Below are 21084 nucleotides of genomic sequence, written 5' to 3'. Positions count from 1 at the left end.
GAGAGGAGAGAGAGAGAGAAAAGACAGAGAGGAGAGGGAGAGAAGACGAGAGGGGAGACAGACGAGAGGGGAAACAGACGAGAGGGGAGACAGACGAGCGAGAGGGGGGGGGGGGGGGGGTGAGACATGGGAGGGGGGGGGGGGGGAACAGAAAGGGAGAGAGAAACAAGTTTAGTAGTACAACAAAATGAGTGAGGGATGTTGTGCTGGTCTCCGTCTCAGGTGCATTTTACAGATGATTTGAATATTGTCTTTGTACCGGATTTGTTGTTAGAGCTGGTAGCGTGCTTCCTGGCTGCCATGGAGGCCTTGTCTAGTATGTGAACTCTGAACCCGACACCCTCCGACAGACGCACCAACTCCCTGTGGGTCTACACAACAACATAACATAACACAACATTATAACACATTATAACAGTAGTAACATTACAACACAGCAGTAACATTACATTATAACACAGCAACATAACACAGTAGTAACATTACATTATAACACAGCAACATAACACAGTAGTAACATTACATTCTAACACAGTAACATAACATATAACATTACATATAACACAGTATAACAGTAGTAACATTACATATAACACAGTAGTAACATTACATTATAACACAGTAGTAACATTATATTATAACACAGCAACATAACACAGTAGTAACATTACATTATAACACAGTAGTAACATTACATTATAACACAGTAGTAACATTACATTATAACACAGTAGTAACATTACATTATAACACAGCAACATAACACAGTAGTAACATTACATTATAACACAGTAGTAACATTACATTATAACACAGTAGTAACATTACATTATAACACAGTAGTAACATTACATTACAACACAGCAGTAACATTACATTATAACACAGTAGTAACATTACATTATAACACAGTAGTAACATTACATTATAACACAGTAGTAACATTACATTATAACACAGTAGTAACATTACATTACAACACAGTAGTAACATTACATTATAACACAGTAGTAACATTACATTATAACACAGTAGTAACATTACATTACAACACAGTAGTAACATTACATTATAACACAGTAGTAACATTACATTATAACACAGTAGTAACATTACATTATAACACAGTAGTAACATTACATTATAACACAGTAGTAACATTACATTATAACACAGTAGTAACATTACATTATAACACAGCAACATAACACAGTAGTAACATTACATTATAACACAGCAACATAACACAGTAGTAACATTACATTATAACACAGTAGTAACATTACATTATAACACAGTAGTAACATTACATTATAACACAGCAACATAACACAGTAGTAACATTACATTATAACACAGTAGTAACATTACATTATAACACAGTAGTAACATTACATTATAACACAGTAGTAACATTACATTATAACACAGTAGTAACATTACATTATAACACAGTAGTAACATTACATTACAACACAGTAGTAACATTACATTATAACACAGTAGTAACATTACATTCTAACACAGTAGTAACATTACATTATAACACAGCAACATAACACAGTAGTAACATTACATTCTAACACAGTAGTAACATTACATTATAACACAGCAACAACACAGTAGTAACATTACATTAACACAGTAGTAACATTACATTATAACACAGCAACAACACAGTAGTAACATTACATTATAACACAGTAGTAACATTACATTTTAACAGCATAAAAAAGCACATACAACAATGTCAAATCAAATTGTACTTGTCACATACTCGGTAAACAACAGGTGTAGACTAACAGTGAAATGTTTACCTAAAGGCCCTTCCCAACAATGCAGAGAAAAACATAGAAAAATTATAACCCAAGGAATAAAAATACACAACGACTGACGATAAGTTGGCTATATACACGGAGTACCAGTACCAAGTCGACGTGCAGGGGTATGAGGTACGCACCTATAGGTAGGGATAAAAGTGACTAGATAACAGGATAGATAATAGACAGTAGCAGCAGTATACTGTAGGTAGGGGTAAAGGATAGATAATAGACAGTAGCAGCAGTATACTGTAGGTAGGGGTAAAGGATAGATAATAGACAGTAACAGCAGTATACTGTGGGTAGGGGTAAAGGATAGATACTAGACAGTGACAGCAGTATACTGTAGGTGGGGGTAAAGGATAGATAATAGACAGTAACAGCAGTATACTGTAGGTAGGGGTAAAGGATAGATAATAGACAGTAACAGCAGTATACTGTAGGTAGGGGTAAAGGATAGATACTAGACAGTAACAGCAGTATACTGTAGGTAGGGGTAAAGGATAGATAATAGACAGTAACAGCAGTATACTGTAGGTAGGGGTAAAGGATAGATAATAGACAGTAACAGCAGTATACTGTAGGTAGGGGTAAAGGATAGATAATAGACAGTAACAGCAGTATACTGTAGGTAGGGGTAAAGGATAGATAATAGACAGTAACAGCAGTATACTGTAGGTAGGGGTAAAGGATAGATAGACAGTAACAGCAGTATACTGTAGGTAGGGGTAAAGGATAGATAAGACAGTAGCAGCAGTATACTGTAGGTTGGGGTAAAGGATAGATAATAGACAGTAACAGCAGTATACTGTAGGTAGGGGTAAAGGATAGATACTAGACAGTAACAGCAGTATACTGTAGGTAGGGGTACAGGATAGATAATAGACAGTAACAGCAGTATACTGTAGGTAGGGGTAAAGGATAGATAATAGACAGTAACAGCAGTATACTGTAGGTAGGGGTAAAGGATAGATAATAGACAGTAACAATAGTATACTGTAGGTAGGGGTAAAGGATAGATAATAGACAGTAACAGCAGTATACTGTAGGTAGGGGTAAAGAATAGATACTAGACAGTAACAGCAGTATACTGTAGGTAGGGGTAAAGAATAGATACTAGACAGTAACAGCAGTATACTGTAGGTAGGGGTAAAGAATAGATACTAGACAGTAACAGCAGTATACTGTAGGTAGGGGTAAAGGATAGATAATAGACAGCAGCGTATGTGAGGAGTCAAAAGAGTTGCAAAAAGGGTAAAAAAAGATAGTTAAATAGTTAACCAAATAGCTACCCAGACGAACTATCTAGCAGTCTTATGGATTGGGGGGGGGGGGTAGTAGCTGTTTAGGGTCCTTACACCTCGAACCGAGCACTCAGATCTGCCACCTCCGGTCTCTTGGCCCCCCCTTTGAGCCCAGTCCAAGCTCTTCTCAGTTCTGCCACCTCCGGTCTCTTGGCCGGTATTACAGACTGGGTCAGATGTTGACACTTGCCAGTTGGTCAGCACATGCTCAGAGTACGCGTCCTGGTAATCTGTCAGGCCCTACGGCCTTGTGAATGTTAACCTGTTCACAAAAAATAAAAATAGATATTCCTCACGTCGACTACGGAATGAGAGATCACAGTCAACCGGAACAGCGGGTGCTCTTATGCATGGTTCAATGTTGCTTGCCTCAAAGCAAGCATAGAAGGCATTTAGCTCATCTGGTAGGCTTGAGGCTGGGTTTCCCTTTGTAATCCGTGATAGTTTGCTATCCATATAGTTAGCGTCAGAGTAGGTGTAGTAGAATTCGATCTTAGTCCTGTATTGACGCTTTGCCGGTTTGATGGCTCGGAGGTCTTAGCGGGATTTCTTATAAGCGTTTGGATGAATGTTCCGTTCCTTAGAAGCGGCAGCTCTAGACGGATGTCAGTACGGATGTTGCCTGTAATCCATGGCTTCTGGTTGGGATATGTACGTACGGTCACAGTGGGGACGTTGTCGGTGACTGATGTGGTAAACTCCTCAATATTATTGGATGTATACCGGAACATATTCAAATCTGCACTAGCGAAACTGTTTTCCAACGATGACGTGCGGAGCACTTAATATCCGTGTCATAAAGTATTCACACCCCTCGACATTTTCCCATATTTTGTGTTACTGAATTTAAAGTTGAGATTGTGTCACTGACATTATGGGGTAGTGTGTAGATCAAAGTGAAATTTTATTTGTAGAACATTTGCAAAACGAATTAAAAAAAATAAAAGCTGAAATGTCTTGAGTCGATCTGTTTTTAACTTTGTTATGTCAAGCCTCAATAAGTTCAGGACTAAAAAGGTGCTTAACAAGTCACATAATAAGTTGCAAGGACTCACTGTGTGCAATAATAGTGTCTCACATGATTTTTGAATGCTACCTCATCTCTGTACCTCACACATACAGATAATTGTAAGGTCCCTCAAACTGGGGATTTCAACCACAAAGACCAGGGAGGTTTTCCAATGCCTCGTAGAGGGCATTCTATTGGTAGATGGATCAAAATAAAATAAAAATGCAGACATTGTTCATCCCTTTGAACAAGTTATTAATTACACTTCGGATGGTGTCTCAATACACCCAGCCACTACAAAGATACAGGCGTCCTTCCTAACTCAGTTGCCGGAGAGGAAGGAAACAGCTCAGGGATTTCACCAAGAGGCCAATGGTGACTTTAAAACAGTTACATGGCTGTGATAGGAGGAAACTGAGGATGGATCAACAACATTGTAGTTACTCCACAATACTAACCTTGCAAAAACATGGCAAAGCAATTCACATTTTGTCTTGAATACAAAGTGTTTTGTTTGGGGCAAATCCAATACAACACATTACTGGTGGCAGCTACATCCTGTTATGGGTTGTGCTTGTCATCAGCAAGGGGAAATGGAATGGAGCTAAGCACAGGGAAAATCCTAGAGGGAACCCTCTAGGATGAATTCACCTTTCAGCAGGACAATAACCTAAAACACAAGGCCAAATCTACACTGGAGTTGCTTACCATGAAGACAGAGGGAACCCTCTAGGATGAATTCCCCTTTCAGCAGGACAATAACCTAAAACACAAGGCCAAATCTACACTGGAGTTGCTTACCAAGAAGACATTGAATGTTCCCGAGTGGCCTAGTTACAGTTTTGACTTAAATCGACTTGAAAATCTACGTTAACACTTCAAAATAGTTGTCTAGTAATGATCAACAACCAATTTGACAGAGCTTGAAGAATTTTTGAAAAGTATAAAAATGGACAAATTTTTCACAATCCAGGTATGGAAATCTCTTAGAGACTTACTCAGAAAGACAAACAGCTGTAATCGCTGCCAAAGGTGATTCTAACATGTATTGACCCAGGGGTGTGAATACTTATGTAAATTAGATATTTCTGTATTCAATTTCAATAAATGTGCAACATTTTCTAAAACACAAGTTTTCACTTTGTCCTTATGGGGTATTGTGTGTTGATGGGTGAATTTTTTTATTTTTTATATGAACACAACATGTAAAATGTTGGGCCCATGTTTCATGAGCTGAAATAAAATATCCCAGAAATGTTCCATACACACATAAAACATATTTTCTTCAACTGTTTGTGCAAAAATATGTTTCCATCCCTGTTAGTGAGCATTTCTCCTCTGATTAAACAGCATGGTCATTACACAGGTGCACCTTGTGCTGTGGACAATACAAGGCCACTCTAAAATGTGCAGTTTTGTCACACAACGCCACAGATGTCTCAAGTATTGAGAGAGCATGCAATTGGCATGCTGACTGCAGGAATGTCCACCAAAGCTGTTGCCAGAGAATTGAAGGTCAATGTCTCTACCATAAGCCACCAGTCATTTTTGAGAATTTGTCATTACATCCAAATTGCCTCACAACCGCAGACCACGTTTAACCACGCCAGCCCAGGACCTCCACATACGGCTTCTTCACCTGGAGTATCGTCTGAGACCAGCCAACCGGAAAGCTGATAAAACTGAGGAGTATTTCTGTCTGTAATAAAACCCTTGTAGGAAAATGTATTCTGATTGGTTGGGCCAGCTCCCCAGTGGGTGGGCCAATGCCCTCATGGCTGCGCCCCTGCCCAGTCATGTGAAATCTAGAGATTAGGGCCTAAAGAATTTATTTACATTGACTGATTTCCTTACAGTGCCTTTGGAAAGTATTCAGACCCCGTGACCTTTTCCACATTTTGTTACGTTACAGACTTGTTCTAAAATTGATTCAATCGTTTTCTCCTCAATCTACACACAACCCCATAATTACAAAATAAATATCCCAAGTATTCAGACCCTTTACTCAGCACTTTGTTGAAGCACCTTTGGCAGCGACTACACGCTTGAGTTAGTATTTTGGGCGTTTCTCCCATTCTTCTCTGCAGATGCTCTCAAGCTCTGTCAGGTTGGATGGAGAGCGTTGCTGTACAGCTATTTTCAGGTATCTCCAGTGACATTCGATCGGGTTCTGGCTGGGCCACTCAAGGACATTCAGAGACTTGTCCCGAAGCCACTCCTGCGTTGTCTTGGCTGTGTGCTTAGAGTCATTGTCCTGTTGGAAGGTGAACCTTCATCCCAGTCTGAGGTCCTGAGTGCTCTGGAGCAGGTTTTCATCAAGGATCTCTCTGTACTTTGCTCCGTTCATCTTTGCCTCGATCCTGACTAGTCTCCCAGTCCCTGCTGCTGAAAGAAATACCCACAGCATGATGCTGCCACCACCATGCTTCACCGGTCAGCTCTAGGAGTCTTGGTGGTTCCAAACATCTTCAATTTAAGAATGATGGAGGCCACTGTGTTCTTGGGGACCTTCAATGCTGCAGAAATGTTTTGATACCCTTCCCCAGATCTGTGCCTCGACACAATCCTGTCTCGGAGCGCTACAGACAATTCCTTTGACCTCATGGCTTGGTTTTTGCTCTGACATTCACTGTCAACTGTGGGACCTTATATAGACAGGTGTGTGCCACCTATTGCTGAGGTGTTTTTTGTTTATATGCATGTGTGTGTGTGCGGGTGCCTGGAATTTCATGATTTTAGGGGCAAGGCATTTGGCCTTCAAGGAGGACACCGAGGCCATCTGCCAGGGCACCGAGGCCATCTGCCAGGGCACCGAGGCCATCTGTCCTGTTGCACTTCACGTGTGGCCTCCCCCGGTGAGCCCGTCTTCACGTGTCACCTCCCCCGGTGAGTCCGTCTTCACGTGTAACCTCCCCAGGTGAGTCCGTCTTCACGTGTAACCTCCCCCGGTGAGTCCGTCTTCACGTGTAACCTCCCCCGGTGAGTCCGTCTTCACGTGTAACCTCCCCAGGTGAGTCCGTCTTCACGTGTAACCTCCCCAGGTGAGTCCGTCTTCACGTGTAACCTCCCCAGGTGAGTCCGTCTTCACGTGTAACCTCCCCAGGTGAGTCCGTCTTCACGTGTAACCTCCCCAGGTGAGTCCGTCTTCACGTGTAACCTCCCCAGGTGAGTCCGTCTTCACGTGTAACCTCCCCAGGTGAGTCCGTCTTCACGTGTAACCTACTTCGGAGCTGCAATGCCTGTGAGAAGGATCCGATCAAGTGACGGGCATTGGCTAATAACAATTGCGATATCTGAGAGAGCCATGTGAGTGAGAGGTGAGAGGAGCACAGGCGATTGGCAGCAGGAAATCATTATTTATACTCACCCCAAGGGCACAACGACCACAAGACATGGATCTGTTTATGGGGCATTACGGACAAATTGGAGGTTCTATATGTGTGTATACCTGGCTGGCCAGTTCCCTGGTGGGAGAGATGACCAGAGCTCTGATGCCAAGGTTAGCAGGCTGTTTCAGGTGTGTCAGGAGAGGGAGACAGAACGCTAGAGTCTTCCCCGAACCTGTCGGAGCACACGCCAACAACTCACGACCCTGGGAGAGGGGTGAGAGAGAGATACATACAAAGATATGGTTTAGGGTTCCATTCTATATATCCATACACTCTTCAGTCTCTGATGAGCATGCAGTTGCATGGTTTGCTAACTATCTGTCTGATAGAACTCAGTGCACTCAATTTGATGGGCTTATGTCTGTTAAATTGTCTGTCCTTAAATGGTGTGCCCCAAGGCTCTGTACTTGGTCCTCTCTTATTCGCTATTTATATAAATGATTTAGACAAAAATGTCCAAAATGCGCAACTTCATTTTTATGCTGATGATACTGTTATTTACTGTTGTGCCTCGTCTCTTACAAAAGCTTTCCAGAACTTGTAAACTTTTTATACTGTTCAACATATCTTGTGTCAATTGAAGCTTATCCTCAATACTGACAAAACTAAACTAATGGTGTTTTCTAAAGCAAGAAATAGACCTCTGAACCTTTCACCTGTTACTACCTGTCAGGGCAAGGAGATTGAGGTTGTAACCTCATGTAAATATCTTGGAATTCTAATTGATGACGGCCTCTCTTTTAAATTGCATATTCAACAACTTACAAAAGAATTGAAGCTGAAATTGGGATTTTATTTTAGGAATCAGGCCTGTTTTTCTTTTGAAGCCAGAAGGAGGCTAGTATCAGCTACATTTATGCCTTTACTAGACTATGGGGATATTTTATAAATGAATGCTTTCGCTCAGTGTTTGAGATCAATTGACACCCTTTACCATGGCACTTTGAGATTTGTTTTAAACTGCAAAACCATTACGCACCACTGCACTTTGTATACCAGGGTTGACTGGCCTTCTCTAGTCACTCGTAGGCTCAGTCACTGGTATACATTTATTTACAAAGCCATTTTGGGTTTACTACCTTTTTATTTGGGCATTTTTATTGTTCAGAAATGTGGTGGGTACTCTCTTCGTTCGCTGGACTTTATCCTGCTAACTGTTCCAAATGTCCCGAACTGAATTTGGTAAAAAAGGTATTTTATGTACTCTGCGCCATCGTCTTGGAACGCCTTACAAAATACTTTTAAACTGGAAGAACTTGTTCCGATTGGTGTTTTTAAATCACTGATGAATGATCTTGAGGCTGATTCCCTGACCTGTCAATGTCTTTAATTTGCTGTTTTTGTTATACTCTTGTGAATTCAATGGTTTTTACTAGATTACTTGAAGTTTTTCATGTTGTCTGTCTGTAATTTTTGTAATGACTTGGTGCTGCCTATCTTGGCCAGGACACTCTTGAAAAAGAGATTTTAAATCTCAATGAGCCTATTCTGGTTAAATAAAGGTTTCATAAAAAATACACTCATCAGTCTCTGTGTTCCAATCTATATATCCATACACTCATCAGTCTCTGTGTTCCATTCTATATATCCATACACTCATCAGTCTCTGTGTTCCATTCTATATATCCATACACTCATCAGTCTCTGTGTTCCATTCTATATATCCATACACTCATCAGTCTCTGTGTTCCATTCTATATATCCATACACTCATCAGTTTCTGTGTTCCATTCTATATATCCATACACTCATCAGTCTCTGTGTTCCATTCTATATATCCATACACTCATCAGTCTCTGTGTTCCATTCTATATATCCACACTCATCAGTCTCTGTGTTCCATTCTATATATCCACACTTAGTCTCTGTGTTCCATTCTATATATCCACACACTCATCAGTCCCTGTGTTCCATTCTATATATCCATACACTCATCAGTCTCTGTGTTCCATTCTATATATCCACACTCATCAGTCTGTGTTCCATTCTATATATCCACACTCATCAGTCTCTGTTCCATTCTATATATCCATACACTCATCAGTCTCTATGTTCCATTCTATATATCCACACACTCAGTCTCTGTGTTCCATTCTATATATCCATACACTCATCAGTCTCTGTGTTCCATTCTATATATCCACACTCATCAGTCTCTGTGTTCCATTCTATATATCCACACTCATCAGTCTCTGTGTTCCATTCTATATATCCACACTTAGTCTCTGTTCCATTCTATATATCCACACTCATCAGTCTGTGTTCCATTCTATATATCCACACTCATCAGTCTCTGTTCCATTCTATATATCCACACACTCATCAGTCTCTGTGTTCCATTCTATATATCCACACTCATCAGTCTCTGTTCCATTCTATATATCCACACTCATCAGTCTCTGTGTTCCATTCTATATATCCACACTTAGTCTCTGTTCCATTCTATATATCCACACTCATCAGTCTGTGTTCCATTCTATATATCCACACTCATCAGTCTCTGTTCCATTCTATATATCCACACACTCATCAGTCTCTGTGTTCCATTCTATATATCCACACTCAGTCTCTGTGTTCCATTCTATATATCCACACTTAGTCTCTGTTCCATTCTATATATCCATACACTCATCAGTCTCTGTGTACTCACATGCATCATCAGGGGTATAGCCTGCATCTGGATGGGCGTGGGTATGGTGAGTCCAGCTGCGGACAAGTTCTGGAGGACGCGTGGGTTCAGGTTGTACTCGGACTGCAGCTCGGAGAACGTGCACACTGGGTCAGGCACGTCACAGCCGTGCACGTTGATACGATTCTGCGTGCGGACACGGTTCACCTGACAACACACACACACAGAGATGAGATTCAACAGGTAGACGGAGCGAAGAGCTGTGTGTGTGTGTGTGTGTGTGTGTGTACCTTCTCTTGGTGGAGGTGTTGGAGTCTCTTCATGGATGTCTTGTCTCTGTCCCTCCCCTCCTTCAAGCCTTTAGACTTCCTGTCTGCAGAGGAGGTCCACAGGATGCCCTCGTTCTCCTCACACGCCACTACAACAAACGACAGGGACCATCAGAACGCTGAATTAATTCATGGATCATTTAAAAGACAATACATTCAAGCCGCTCCAGTTGGAGACCCACAGAACACTGTGGAAAGTTCTCTACCGTTGCCTGAATGTTATCAGATCATCTAATATTAGGTTTTGGTTGAAGAAGGGAACCTGAGTTTACAAATAACAACAACAAAAAATGTACACTAATTTTAGTTATTTTATAAAACAAAGTTATTTAACACCCAATGCCAGGCATAATGGGAACCATGTTGTCCAAACAAGGTTATATTCTGAATCATCTGTCCATAGAATATTCTTCCAAGAGTCACCCAATAGTAACACCCAATTGGGGTGGTGGTGGTGTGATGGTTTGGGGTCAGCGTGGTGGTGGTAGTGTGATGGTTTGGGGTCAGCATGGTGGTGGTAGTGTGATGGTTGGGGGTCAGCATGGTGGTGGTAGTAGTGTGATGGTTTGGGGTCCAGCATGGTGGTGGTAGTGTGATGGTTGGGGGTCAGCATGGTGGTGGTAGTGTGATGGTTGGGGGTCAGCATGGTGGTGGTAGTGTGATGTTTGGGGTCAGCATGGTGGTAGTGGTGTGATGGTTTGGGGTCAGCGTGGTGGTGGTAGTGTGATGGTTAGGGGTCAGCATGGTGGTGGTGGTAGTGTGATGGTTAGGGGTCAGCATGGTGGTGGTAGTGTGATGGTTAGGGGTCAGCATGGTGGTGGTAGTGTGATGGTTAGGGGTCAGCATGGTGGTGGTAGTGTGATGGTTGGGGGTCAGCATGGTGGTGGTAGTGTGATGGTTTGGGGTCAGCATGGTGGTAGTGGTGTGATGGTTTGGGGTCAGCGTGGTGGTGGTAGTGTGATGGTTAGGGGTCAGCATGGTGGTGGTGGTAGTGTGATGGTTTGGGGTCAGCATGGTGGTGGTAGTGTGATGGTTAGGGGTCAGCATGGTGGTGGTAGTGTGATGGTTAGGGGTCAGCATGGTGGTGGTAGTGTGATGGTTAGGGGTCAGCATGGTGGTGGTAGTGTGATGGTTAGGGGTCCAGCATGGTGGTGGTAGTGTGATGGTTTGGGGTCAGCATGGTGGTGGTAGTGTGATGGTTGGGGGTCAGCATGGTGGTGGTAGTGTGATGGTTGGGGGTCAGCATGGTGGTGGTAGTGTGATGGTTTGGGGTCAGCATGGTGGTGGTAGTGTGATGGTTGGGGGTCAGCATGGTGGTGGTAGTGTGATGGTTGGGGGTCAGCATGGTGGTGGTAGTGTGATGGTTTGGGGTCAGCATGGTGGTGGTAGTGTGATGGTTAGGGGTCAGCATGGTGGTGGTGGTAGTGTGATGGTTTGGGGTCCAGCATGGTGGTGGTAGTGTGATGGTTGGGGGTCAGCATGGTGGTGGTAGTGTGATGGTTGGGGGTCAGCATGGTGGTGGTAGTGTGATGGTTGGGGGTCAGCATGGTGGTGGTAGTGTGATGTTTGGGGTCAGCATGGTGGTAGTGGTGTGATGGTTTGGGGTCAGCGTGGTGGTGGTAGTGTGATGGTTAGGGGTCAGCATGGTGGTGGTGGTAGTGTGATGGTTAGGGGTCAGCATGGTGGTGGTAGTGTGATGGTTAGGGGTCAGCATGGTGGTGGTAGTGTGATGGTTAGGGGTCAGCATGGTGGTGGTAGTGTGATGGTTGGGGGTCAGCATGGTGGTGGTAGTGTGATGGTTTGGGGTCAGCATGGTGGTAGTGGTGTGATGGTTTGGGGTCAGCGTGGTGGTGGTAGTGTGATGGTTAGGGGTCAGCATGGTGGTGGTGGTAGTGTGATGGTTTGGGGTCAGCATGGTGGTGGTAGTGTGATGGTTAGGGGTCAGCATGGTGGTGGTAGTGTGATGGTTTGGGGTCAGCATGGTGGTGGTAGTGTGATGGTTTGGGGTCAGCATGGTGGTGGTAGTGTGATGGTTTGGGGTCAGCGTGGTGGTGGTAGTGTGATGGTTAGGGGTCAGCGTGGTGGTGGTAGTGTGATGGTTTGGGGTCAGCATGGTGGTGGTAGTGTGATGGTTTGGGGTCAGCATGGTGGTGGTAGTGTGATGGTTAGGGGTCAGCATGGTGGTGGTAGTGTGATGGTTTGGGGTCAGCATGGTGGTGGTAGTGTGATGGTTTGGGGTCAGCATGGTGGTGGTAGTGTGATGGTTAGGGGTCAGCATGGTGGTGGTAGTGTGATGGTTTGGGGTCAGCATGGTGGTGGTAGTGTGATGGTTAGGGGTCAGCATGGTGGTGGTAGTGTGATGGTTTGGGGTCAGCATGGTGGTGGTAGTATGATGGTTGGGGGTCAGCATGGTGGTGGTAGTGTGATGTTTGGGGTCAGCATGGTGGTAGTGGTGTGATGGTTTGGGGTCAGCATGGTGGTGGTAGTGTGATGGTTAGGGGTCAGCATGGTGGTGGTGGTAGTGTGATGGTTTGGGGTCAGCATGGTGGTGGTAGTGTGATGGTTAGGGGTCAGCATGGTGGTGGTAGTGTGATGGTTTGGGGTCAGCATGGTGGTGGTAGTGTGATGGTTAGGGGTCAGCATGGTGGTGGTAGTGTGATGGTTTGGGGTCAGCATGGTGGTGGTAGTGTGATGGTTTGGGGTCAGCATGGTGGTGGTAGTGTGATGGTTTGGGGTCAGCATGGTGGTGGTAGTGTGATGATTTGGGGTCCATCATGGTGGTGGTAGTGTGATGGTTTGGGGTCAGCATGGTGGTGGTAGTGTGATGGTTTGGGGTCCAGCATGGTGGTGGTGATAGTGTGATGGTTTGGGGTCCAGCATGGTGGTGGTGGTAGTGTGATGGTTTGGGGGTCAGCATGGTGGTGGTAGTGTGATGGTTTGGGGGTCAGCATGGTGGTGGTAGTGTGATGGTTAGGGGTCAGCATGGTGGTGGTAGTGTGATGGTTTGGGGTCAGCATGGTGGTGGTAGTGTGATGGTTTGGGGTCAGCATGGTGGTGGTAGTGTGATGGTTTGGGGTCAGCATGGTGGTGGTAGTGTGATGGTTTGGGGTCAGCGTGATGGTGGTAGTGTGATGGTTTGGGGTCCAGCATGGTGGTGGTAGTGTGATGGTTTGGGGTCCAGCATGGTGGTGGTAGTGTGATGGTTTGGGGTCAGCATGGTGGTGGTGGTGTGATGGTTAGGGGTCAGCATGGCGGTAGTGGGATGGTTTGGGGTCCAGCATGGTGGTGGTAGTGGTGGGATGGTTTGGGGTCCAGCATGGTGGTGGTAGTGTGATGGTTAGGGGTCAGCATGGTGGTGGTAGTGTGATGGTTAGGGGTCAGCATGGTGGTGGTAGTGTGATGGTTAGGGGTCAGCATGGTGGTGGTAGTGTGATGGTTGGGGGTCAGCATGGTGGTGGTAGTATGATGGTTGGGGATCAGCATGGTGGTGGTAGTGTGATGGTTTGGGGTCAGCATGGTGGTGGTAGTGTGATGGTTAGGGGTCAGCATGGTGGTGGTAGTGTGATGGTTAGGGGTCAGCATGGTGGTGGTAGTGTGATGGTTTGGGGGTCAGCATGGTGGTGGTAGTGTGATGGTTTGGGGTCAGCATGGTGGTGGTAGTGTGATGTTTTGGGGTCAGCATGGTGGTGGTATTGTGATGGTTTGGGGTCAGCATGGTGGTGGTAGTGTGATGGTTTGGGGTCCAGCATGGTGGTGGTAGTGTGATGGTTAGGGGTCAGCATGGTGGTGGTAGTGTGATGGTTTGGGGTCAGCATGGTGGTGGTAGTGTGATGGTTTGGGGTCAGCATGGTGGTGGTAGTGTGATGGTTTGGGGTCAGCATGGTGGTGGTAGTGTGATGGTTTGGGGTCAGCATAGTGGTGGTAGTGTGATGGTTTGGGGTCAGCATGGTGGTGGTAGTATGATGGTTGGGGGTCAGCATGGTGGTGGTAGTGTGATGGTTTGGGGTCAGCATGGTGGTGGTAGTGTGATGGTTTGGGGTCCAGCATGGTGGTGGTAGTGTGATGGTTAGGGGTCAGCATGGTGGTGGTAGTGTGATGGTTTGGGGTCCAGCATGGTGGTGGTAGTGTGATGGTTTGGGGTCCAGCATGGTGGTGGTAGTGTGATGGTTTGGGGTCCAGCATGGTGGTGGTAGTGTGATGGTTTGGGGTCAGCATGGTGGTGGTAGTGTGATGGTTGGGGGTCAGCGTGGTGGTGGTAGTGTGATGGTTTGGGGTCAGCGTGGTGGTGGTAGTGTGATGGTTTGGGGTCAGCGTGGTGGTGGTAGTGTGATGGTTTGGGGTCAGCATGGTGGTGGTAGTGTGATGGTTTGGGGTCAGCATGGTGGTGGTAGTGTGATGGTTTGGGGTCAGCATGGTGGTGGTAGTGTGATGGTTTGGGGTCAGCGTGGTGGTGGTAGTGTGATGGTTTGGGGTCAGCATGGTGGTGGTAGTGTGATGGTTTGGGGTCAGCGTGATGGTGGTAGTGTGATGGTTAGGGGTCAGCGTGGTGGTGGTACTGTGATGGTTTGGGGTCAGCATGGTGGTGGTAGTGTGATGGTTAGGGGTCAGCGTGGTGGTGGTACTGTGATGGTTTGGGGTCAGCATGGTGGTGGTAGTGTGATGGTTGGGGGTCAGCATGGTGGTGGTAGTGTGATGGTTTGGGGTCAGCATGGTGGTGGTAGTGTGATGGTTGGGGGTCAGCATGGTGGTGGTAGTGTGATGGTTTGGGGTCAGCATGGTGGTGGTAGTGTGATGGTTTGGGGTCAGCATGGTGGTGGTAGTGTGATGGTTTGGGGTCAGCATGGTGGTGGTAGTGTGATGGTTTGGGGATGCTTTGCTGGCTCAGGACCTGGACGACTTGCCTTAATAGAAGGAACTTCCTGGTTTTGGGGGCGTATCTAAGTTTATGAAGGGGAAGCTCCAGATAGCCCAGAATAAGCTGATCAGGGTAGTACTGAAGGTGAGTCCACGTACTCACATAGGCAGGAGCTGCTTTCAGGAACTAAACTGGCTGCCTGTTGAGGCTAGGGTGTCCCAGATTAGACTGGGTTTGGTTTACAGGAGTATTTATGGTTCTGCCTGTTGAGGCTTGGGTGTTCCAGATTAGACTGGGTTTGGTTTACAGGAGTATTTATGGTTCTGCCTGTTGAGGCTTGGGTGTTCCAGATTAGACTGGGTTTGGTTTACAGGAGTATTTATGGTTCTGCCTGTTGAGGCTAGGGTGTCCCAGATTAGACTGGGTTTGGTTTACAGGAGTATTTATGGTTCTGCCTGTTGAGGCTAGGGTGTCCCAGATTAGACTAGGTCTGGTTTACAGGAGTATTTATGGTTCTGCCTGTTGAGGCTAGGGTGTCCCAGATTAGAGGTTCTTCTTTGTTTTATTATCTCGCTGTCATAATGTGTTCAACCGTGTTGGATCTTGCCGAGCCATCTTGTTTCAAGAGGTCCAAAATGGAAATAAGTCCCAGCCTGTATTGTGTGTTATTCTCCATGATTTAGCAATGGAAATAAGGCCCATACTTTGTGTGTTATCCTCCGTGATTTAAATCATATGCAGTTATGGCTGTTTGTGTGTGCTTGTTTTTTGAAATGGTTGAATTAATGAAGTAAACCATGAATTCTGCTCCGCATCAGAGAGTTCTACAGGACAATGTCAGGCCATCTGTCTGTGAGCTGAAGCTGAAGTGCAGCAAGGCAATGATCCAAAACACACAATCAAGTCGACATGAAAATGGCTAAAAAGCAACACATTTAAAGTGTTGGAATGGCCCAGTCAAAGGCCAGACCTAATCCCTATTGAGATGTTGCAGGACTTGAAATGAGCATTTCATGCTTGAAAACCCACAAATGTCACCAAGTTAAAGCATTTCTGCACTCAAGAGAGGGCCAAAATTCCTCCACAGCGATGTGAGAGACTGATCAACTACAGGAAGTGTTTGGTTGGAGTCCTTACAGCTAAAGGTGGACTGATCAACAACTACAGGAAGTGTTTGGTTGGAGTCATTACAGCTAAAGGTGGACTGATCAATAACTACAGGAAGTGTTTGGTTGGAGTCATTACAGCTAAAGGTGGACTGATCAACTACAGGAAGTGTTTGGTTGGAGTCATTGCAGTTAAAGGTGGCACAACCAGTTATTGAGTGTAAGTGGACAAATACTTTTTCACACAGGTGAATTGGGTGTTACATAACTTTGTTAATTGCATAAGTACACTTTTTTTGCAATTTGTAAACACGGGTTCTCCATCTAATAGTAGGTTTTGGTTGAAGATCTGATAACATTCAGTATAAAAAAATAGAGAATCAGAAAGGGGCAAATACTTGTTCACTGCACTGTAGAACACACGCCTCTAAATACTACCTTCAGCCTGAGTAGCTTTCTTTTTCTTCTTTGCAGTCTTCTCCTCATCCTGTAGTTTCCTTTTCCCTGCAACAGCATCTACCTCTCCCTCCTCTTCTTGCTTCTCCACCGCTCTCTGCTCCTTGTTGCCGTGGGTTACTCCGGTTCCGAAGAAGTCGATCCCATAGTGGTCAGATACATCTTTCTCTTGGGACCTGACCACCTGGAACGCACACACGTACCACGAATACAACTATTGTTAATGCCAAGAGTACACTATGAAGACAGCTACTAGCAATAACCCCAGACCGCTAAATCCTAATGTGATATATGTCCTGATACATCTCACTACAAACTCTCAGAATAATGTTAGCTAGCCAAAACAATCGAAAGTTACCCGGGTGTTTTAGACCGCAGAGAAACAATACATTGCATATATGATATCCGGGACATCTATTTATGAGAATAAACGAAACAATGAGTTTGAGATGTATTCATTCTAAACCTGAAACTAGCTAACTTAGCTAGACTGCATCACTACAGATCGAGGCATGCATGGACATACACAAGCTAACTAGCCATTAGCTAGCTAACTAGCTGGCTATACGGTCAACTCTTTGCAGCGTTCAAATACTACTAGCTGAACATGAATATATTAATATTGGACAACATCCTCATTACCTTAAATCGTTCGGCATCTTTTCCAAACCTCTTGAAATCAAATTTCGCTCCGGCTCCGAGTTTACGAAACAAGTCGAACGCGTCCATTGAAACAGCGTGGAGACGACAAAGGCATGACGACTCAATCCCAGTCTAGTTAAACCAACCGGTGATTCGTCGCTTGATTATAAAGCCTGGATGTGTTTGCATAGTTGTACTTCCTGTGTCCACACAACGTCGCTATTGTCTCATCAGTGGAATATGGAAACCAGAGTAAAACGTATTTCGTTTGCATGGTTACGTTTGGTATTTTCCATGTCTCAAACGGCAGTATTTGTAGTGAGGACGTCACTATTATTGAACAACACCGTGATGTGTTAACTTCCTCTACAGATCCTCTCTAATTAACGAGACGTTGTTGTGAATGAACAGAGAAAACATTCAGCTAGTGTCATGAGACAGAATACCTAATAATGATTTAGTTGAAATGTTTTACAATTTACTCAATCAAATCAAATGTATTTATATAGCCCTTCTTACATCAGCTGATATCTCAAAGTGCTGTACAGAAACCCAGCCTAAAACCCCAAACAGCAAGCAATGCAGATGTAGAAGCACGGTGACTAGGAAAAACTCCCTAGAAAGGCCAGAACCTAGGAAGAAACCTAGAGAGGAACCAGGCTATGAGGGGTGGCCAGTCCTCTTCTGGCTGTGCCGGGTGGAGATTATAACAGAACATGGCCAAGATGTTCAAATGTTCATAGATGACCAGCAGGGTCAAATAATAATAATCACAGTGGTTGTCGAGGGTGCAACAGGTCAGCACCTCAGGAGTAAATGTCAGTTGGCTTTTCATAGCCGATCATTCAGAGTTAGAGACAGCAGGTACAGTAGATCGTCAAAAAAAAGCAGGTCCGGGTCAAGGTAGCACGTCCATTGAACAGGTCAGGGTTCCATAGCCGCAGGCAGAACAGTAGAAACTGGAGCAGCAGCACGATCAGGTGGACTGGGGACAGCAAGGAGTCATCAGACCAGGTAGTCCTGAAGCATGGCTCAGGGCTAAGGTCCTCCGGAAGGGGAGGGAGAGGAAGAGAGAGAATTAGAGGGTGCATACTTAATTCACATAGGACACTGGATAAGACAGGAGAAATCCTCCAGATATAACAGACTGACCCTAGCCCCCCGACACAAACTACTGCAGCATAAACAGGAGGGGTCGGGAGACACTGTGGCCCCGTCCGACGATACACAGGGCCAAACAGGCAGGATATAACCCCACCCACTTTGCCAAAGCACAGCCCCTACACCACTAGAGGGATATCTTCAACCACCAACTTACTGAGTCCGAGTATAGCCCACGAAGATCTCCCCCACGGCACGAACCCAAGGGGGCGCCAACCCGGACAGGAAGATCCCATCAGTGACTCACCCCTCCTAGGGACGGTATGGAAGAGCACCAGTAAGCCAGTGACTCAGCCCTTGTAATAGGGTTAGAGGCAGAGAATCCCAGTGGAGAGAGGGAACCGGCCAGGCAGAGACAGCAAGGGCGGTTCGTCGCTCCGGTGCCTTTTCGTTCACCTTCACACCACTGGGCCAGACTACACTCAATCATAGGACCTACTGAAGAGATGAGTCTTCAATAAAGACTTAATGGTCGAGACCGAGTCTGCGTCTCTCACATGGATAGGCAGACCATTCCATACTAGGCAGACCATTTACTATGCTCTTATCCAGAGCAACTTATAGTAGTGAGAGCATACTTTATAATACTGGTCCCCCTTGGGAATTGAACCCACAACCCTGGCCTACAACCGGCATGTTCTAGCAACTGAGCCACACGGGACCTGTGTGATTACAACGGATTGTCCAAGGTATCAGCAGATAATACCATCACACACAGATACACTGGGGCCGGATTGTCCAAGGTATCAGCAGACAATTCCATCACACACAGATACACTGGGGCCGGATTGTCCAAGGTATCAGCAGACAATACCATCACACACAGATACACTGGGGCGAGGGCTAGCGCCCAGCGGTCCAGTTTAATGACAATAAAGACGTAGCAGAAGTAATAATAATGATAATGATGATAATAATAATATACTGTAGCACTGTAATCACTTTCTACAGCAGTAGCAAAACAGCACTGTAATATCATAACAGTAATAATAGAAAATGTACTATTATAACAGTATTAATAGTATTGTAATACTATAACAGTATTAATAGTACTGTAATATTAATTAACTCCAACCCTGTTCCTGGAGAGAAACCCTCCTGTAGGTTTTATCTCCAACCCTGTTCCTGGAGAGAAACCCTCCTGTAGGTTTTAACTCCAACCCTGTTCCTGGAGAGCTACCCTCCTGTAGGTTTTAACTCCAACCCTGTTCCTGGAGAGAAACCCTCCTGTAGGTTTTAACTCCAACCCTGTTCCTGGAGAGAGACCCTCCTGTAGGTTTCAACTCCAACCCTGTTCCTGGATAGATACCCTCCTGTAGGTTTTAACTCCAACCCTGTTCCTGGAGAGAAACCCTCCTGTAGGTTTTAACTCCAACCCTGTTCCTGGAGAGATACCCTCCTGTAGGTTTTAACTCCAACCCTGTTCATGGAGAGAAACCCTCCTGTAGGTTTTAACTCCAACCCTGTTCCTGGAGAGAAACCCTCCTGTAGGTTTTAACTCCAACCCTGTTCCTGGAGAGATACCATCCTGTAGGTTTTAACTCTAACCCTGTTCCAGGAGAGATACCCTCCTGTAGGTTTTAACTCCAACCCTGTTCCTGGAGAGATACCCTCCTGTAGGTTTTAACTCCAACCCTGTTCCTGGAGAGATACCCTCCTGTAGGTTTTAACTCCAACCCTGTTCCTGGAGAGAAACCCTCCTGTAGGTTTTAACTCCAACCCTGTTCCTGGATAGATACCCTCCTGTAGGTTTTTGCTCCAACACCAGTTGCAACCTGTAGCTGGTTTTCACATGGCAAGCAGCTAGCAAGCTTTCTTTTGTTATTTAAAAAAAGTTCAGGGCGCAAAGTGTCAGTGTGACAGGTTAAAGGAAATACTAATAGCCTGTTATACATTAAAGTATTACTAAGTTCATAGTATGTGAGGATCTTAAAACATCTAAGGTTAAGGAGATCATGCATTCAGTATTAGTTGATAGATTGATAACATTTATATAATTGTGTTAAAAACAGTCAAGCATACAAAGGGTACGAATTGTGAGAGGAATGTGTAAACGTTATGTTGATTACTTTATTTTGTCGTGGGTAAAAGTGTTAATCTGTGATCTACTAAATGCTCTTAATCTGTGAGCCTGAGATCGATTGCTCTGGTCTCCACTCAAGTTCCTGGAGAAACCGAGGTCTTTTCTCATTGCACTAAAAGTTCTGTATGAGTAAACATTACCGTATCACTCTGGTGATTATTTCTCCCCTTTTTCAGGGGTGTAACATCATCAGCAAAGAAAAATGATGCAGATGTCCGTTAATTTACTGTCAAAGGAATATGTATTAGTTTTACTGAAGGGCCGTTCGCTCTCTCTGTTGTAAAACTGTTGTCGGAATATA

At 44.8% G+C, this 21084-nt stretch overlaps 1 protein-coding gene across 1 annotated transcript; it reads right to left on the bottom strand.

Annotated features, from left to right (window-relative positions):
* Positions 1 to 218: 218 nt before the first annotated feature.
* LOC120021183 (probable ATP-dependent RNA helicase DDX52) lies at positions 219 to 17645 on the bottom strand. The gene is made up of 6 exons (XM_038964821.1): positions 17540 to 17645; positions 16880 to 17081; positions 10442 to 10569; positions 10173 to 10358; positions 7582 to 7725; positions 219 to 371 (listed from the first exon to the last, which is right to left on the bottom strand). Exons 1-6 carry the CDS (start codon positions 17624 to 17626, stop codon positions 219 to 221), a joined length of 900 nt encoding a protein of 299 aa, XP_038820749.1. The 5' UTR covers positions 17627 to 17645.
* Between the last annotated feature and the right edge of the window lie 3439 nt (positions 17646 to 21084).

Source organism: Salvelinus namaycush, chromosome 26 (assembly GCF_016432855.1).
Source record: "Salvelinus namaycush isolate Seneca chromosome 26, SaNama_1.0, whole genome shotgun sequence".
Taxonomy (NCBI): domain Eukaryota; kingdom Metazoa; phylum Chordata; class Actinopteri; order Salmoniformes; family Salmonidae; genus Salvelinus; species Salvelinus namaycush.
The sequence above is the reverse complement of the archived record's forward strand: the minus strand, read 5'-3'. Positions and strand labels throughout refer to the sequence as shown.

Bases quoted from the DNA above. Each gene is read 5' to 3' on its own strand.
- LOC120021183 (XM_038964821.1), bottom strand. From the start codon at position 17,626: ATGGACGCGTTCGACTTGTTTCGTAAACTCGGAGCCGGAGCGAAATTT. The intron at 17,082-17,539 runs GTAATGAGGATG...TGTGCGTTCCAG, and splicing joins AAGATGCCGAACGATTTAAG to GTGGTCAGGTCCCAAGAGAA. The intron at 10,570-16,879 runs GTAGTATTTAGA...CGTTTGTTGTAG, and splicing joins GAAAGCTACTCAGGCTGAAG to TGGCGTGTGAGGAGAACGAG.